Source organism: Gigantopelta aegis, chromosome 3 (assembly GCF_016097555.1).
Source record: "Gigantopelta aegis isolate Gae_Host chromosome 3, Gae_host_genome, whole genome shotgun sequence".
Taxonomy (NCBI): domain Eukaryota; kingdom Metazoa; phylum Mollusca; class Gastropoda; order Neomphalida; family Peltospiridae; genus Gigantopelta; species Gigantopelta aegis.
This window is the reverse complement of record NC_054701.1, coordinates 12,203,800-12,207,333: the sequence shown is the minus strand read 5'-3', so window position 1 is coordinate 12,207,333 and position 3,534 is coordinate 12,203,800. Positions and strand designations below refer to the sequence as shown.

The 3,534-nt window shown below is 40.2% G+C and overlaps 1 protein-coding gene across 1 annotated transcript; it reads right to left on the bottom strand.

Annotated features, from left to right (window-relative positions):
- Positions 1 to 1,381: 1,381 nt before the first annotated feature.
- Positions 1,382 to 3,306, bottom strand: LOC121368493. The gene has a single exon (XM_041493230.1). The coding sequence runs from the start codon at positions 3,304 to 3,306 to the stop codon at positions 1,777 to 1,779; it is 1,530 nt and encodes a 509-aa protein (XP_041349164.1). The 3' UTR covers positions 1,382 to 1,776.
- Positions 3,307 to 3,534: the final 228 nt, after the last annotated feature.

Sequence of the window (3,534 nt, the reverse complement as noted above, 5' to 3'; positions counted from 1 at the left end):
ATTTAGAATATACATTTCCATTCACCTGAAGTGTTTTTTGGTAATCCTGGTAATCCTGGTGTTTGTAATACCACAAAATGCATTTTTCGTATTTCTGAAAAACGGACGCACGTTTGAGAAAAAACCGTTGAGCAGACAAGGTCTAATCTATTTTTAGACGGGATATTTCCATTTCAATGTCACAGACGTTGGTATACCACGTGACCGTTATCATTTTGGTTCGGTTTGTTTTCTCGTGCACGGTTCGCGCAATCAACATCCGATTTGTTGTTGTTCATTTGTGAGATTTTTCTTCACAGTTCGTGAACATTTTCAGTAACAATAAAGTTCAGACAAGTAAGTATCTCAATACAAAACGTTACAAACCCTTAAAACCAATAATTTTGCTAAGTCCTACGATATCTGGAGAGGGGATACAACCAGGACAGAACAGTTGGAACATGTCCAGGAGAGGTGAAAAGAACGCACCCTAAGTCTGTGAAATTTGTCGTGACGTAGGCATTGTTGTGCTTCGAGCGACATCTACCGGTGACATCAGAATACAAACTTTCAAAATTATTTCAAGCAATTGGGACATGGGGATTCCCATGGTATTTATCGATATAAAACCTGCTTTTTCACTCCATTTGATAAAAACGTGATCTAAGTGTGTTACAGGTTTGTAGATTAACCAAATTATAATTTATTTTCGCTGGATGGAACTAGGGTGTGCGGCTTTAAGATTAAGGCTGTTCAATAAATTACTTTATAGTGCTGTCTGTTGATAGGATGAGGCACACAATGTGTTTTGTTTGTTTGTTTGTTTGTTTGTTTGTTCTCACCAATTTGGTGTTTTTGGAGACATGTTTATAAATTCAGTCAGCTAAGACACAGATTTACCGCCAATGTTTTTTGTTTATAGTGATTGACGTCATATTGAATCGACAGAACTACATGTATAATTATAATATATTTACGGGCCGCGGTGTGTGTGTGTGTGGGGGGGGGGGGGGGCTGTTGGGCTATGCCCGTTCCAACTTTTCCCAGTTATTGTGCTCGGAAGGCTAAACATCTGAAATTCAAACTTTTCTCTGGAGGTGCCTGACCACGAACCCCGTTAATAGATTCGTGACCCCTCCTTTGAACAAAAATAGTGGTCACAACTCTGCCGAGACACCGAACTATTTTATTTTATTATTATCGAAGAATCGCGTTCAACAATTAGAAAATTAATGTTGATGGTCTACTCTTAATGGTTAAATAATAAATATAAACCCCGAGATTGCAAGATGCAATCACTAAATGCGGTGGTCTCAAAGTTGCATAATGACCCATATATATATATATATATACCCACGCGTACCGAGTTTTCGTGGCATTAGCGAAGAATTGGTTACTATTATAAACAAAGGAAACATACAGCTAATATTTTTTCACTAAGTTAAAATTCACTTACCCTACTATGCTTTGCTACATAAAATCAATTCATCCCCGATGGAAATTGCCGACACATGATCACCGTCGAGGCCTCTGGAAAACCCGTCTGCATAATGACGTACCTATCAATTCGGGGTATACGTCATTCAGTCAATCTATGGCAGGCCAGTGATGGCAACCAGTTTCTGTTGTCGCGAACGTAAAGTGGGAATTTCCGTAAAGAATCGAAGCACAAAATATGTTAGTCATTGTTATAATATAACTTATATTTAACATGTATCCAAACACACAAACGTCCAACGTAAATGTAACATATTTACAGGTCTGGTTTCTTCACAGCTCTCGAAGATACATGTATGTTTATTCTTTCTGCTTGCATGGCAAGCCATGACACGGGCAGAAAAACACGTCATGTCGTCGTAGACATCGTACATCACAGCAGTACTTTAAATGAACCCAGTGATTACAGTTTTGGAACATGCACTGTCCCCACAGAGTAAATACCAGTGAAGTGCATCTTTTTAATTCAACTGGTTGAAAAAGCCCACAAACACAACACTTTTCGTCATCTTCAGTTTCCGATTCCGAGAAGTTGTCACTTGATATCAGCCCGTTATCAACTCCTGAGGGCCCTGGCTGCGGTGAATTTGATTTTTTGATTGGTACTACAGCTTTTGTTTTTCTTGAAGAAACAACTTTGGGTTTTTTAGAGGAAGAGACATATTCATACAGTTGGGATGATACATCTGGCTTTGTAATTGGTTTTCCACCAACAACCTTGTGAACTGAACGCCTGGGTTTAGACTGATTGGGTTTATCGTGGTGTACAACTGGCAGGTGACTTGAAAAGAAATTGTTAACAGTGTTTCTGTCTTGTGGTTGAGAAATATCGGCATTGTTACTCGCAGTTTCTGTAGATTGTTCAGCTCTTCTCTTTTTAGCATACTGGGCAGGTTTCAACAGAGATGAATCAATTGCTGTTGGGTTAAATGGATAAATCCCACTCTTCCTGAAAGCACTCTGAAGATTCCTGGGAGTCAGCGAGATGTCGTAAGCTCGACATGCAATAGAGCAGACATTGTAGCGGGTGAGAGTTCCAGAATGAGAACGTTGCCATTTTCGAGATTCATCACTGAAAACTTTAGAAAACGGTCCAAAACAACCCACATCCATCGGCTGAAGGATATGGCTTGTATGAGGTGGTAGAACAAACAGGATGATTCCATTCCGCACTGCAAAGTCAACCAAATAAGGTGAAATATGGGATCTGTGACCATCATACAACAATAATGTTTTCTTATCTCCACCAACTTTTGCGTACTTCGCAAAATGATCTACAAGCCATGTTTGAAATATGTCTGAATTGGACCATCCTGACTTACTAACAGTGCCATTCGTACCAATGGTGGCTCCTTCTAATAATTCTTGGCGCATTCGAGCCCCAGGAAAAATTAAATATGGTGGGATTTGTTGACCCAGTGCATTGCCACACCCTATCATAGTGACTGTGGATGATCTTTCTGGCGATATTTCAATTGGAACCTCGTCTGTGGATCCTACAACATACGGAGGTGCGTGAGTCATACTAATTCCCTTCTCATCCACGTTATATATGTTTTCAGGAGATGATTTGAGGTCATACTTTTCAAGAATTGTCTCCAGTTCATCAAAGTATTTCGTTATGCTTTCCTCTGAAGTAGCGTAGACTCGAAGCTCTGACAAGGATTTGGGTCGTCTCAACTTTAATTCTGGCCATCTTCCCATGAACCCATAAAACCACTGTAGAGAAAGAGAGTTGCAATCGTGTGGCCGTTTGTTTAAGTGGGTGGCATAGTCGGTTCCAAGATTTAAAACCTGCGCTCTTGTGTAGCCATAGCCAACAGACGCCATCAACTTCAAATGTTCTGCCAGTTTGTTTTCTTCTTCCAAGCAAAACATTGGACCAGGTCCGGACCTTGTCGTGTCTGGGGAAATAATCCCGCATATTCTGTCTCTGAGTGTTTGTTCAGGAACGGAATACAGCCTGGCAGCCTTATATACAGAAGTTCCCTTTTCAGTGACATCTGCATATGCATTTTTAAGTTGAGTAGGGCTATATGATCGATAGCGCTTTTTATG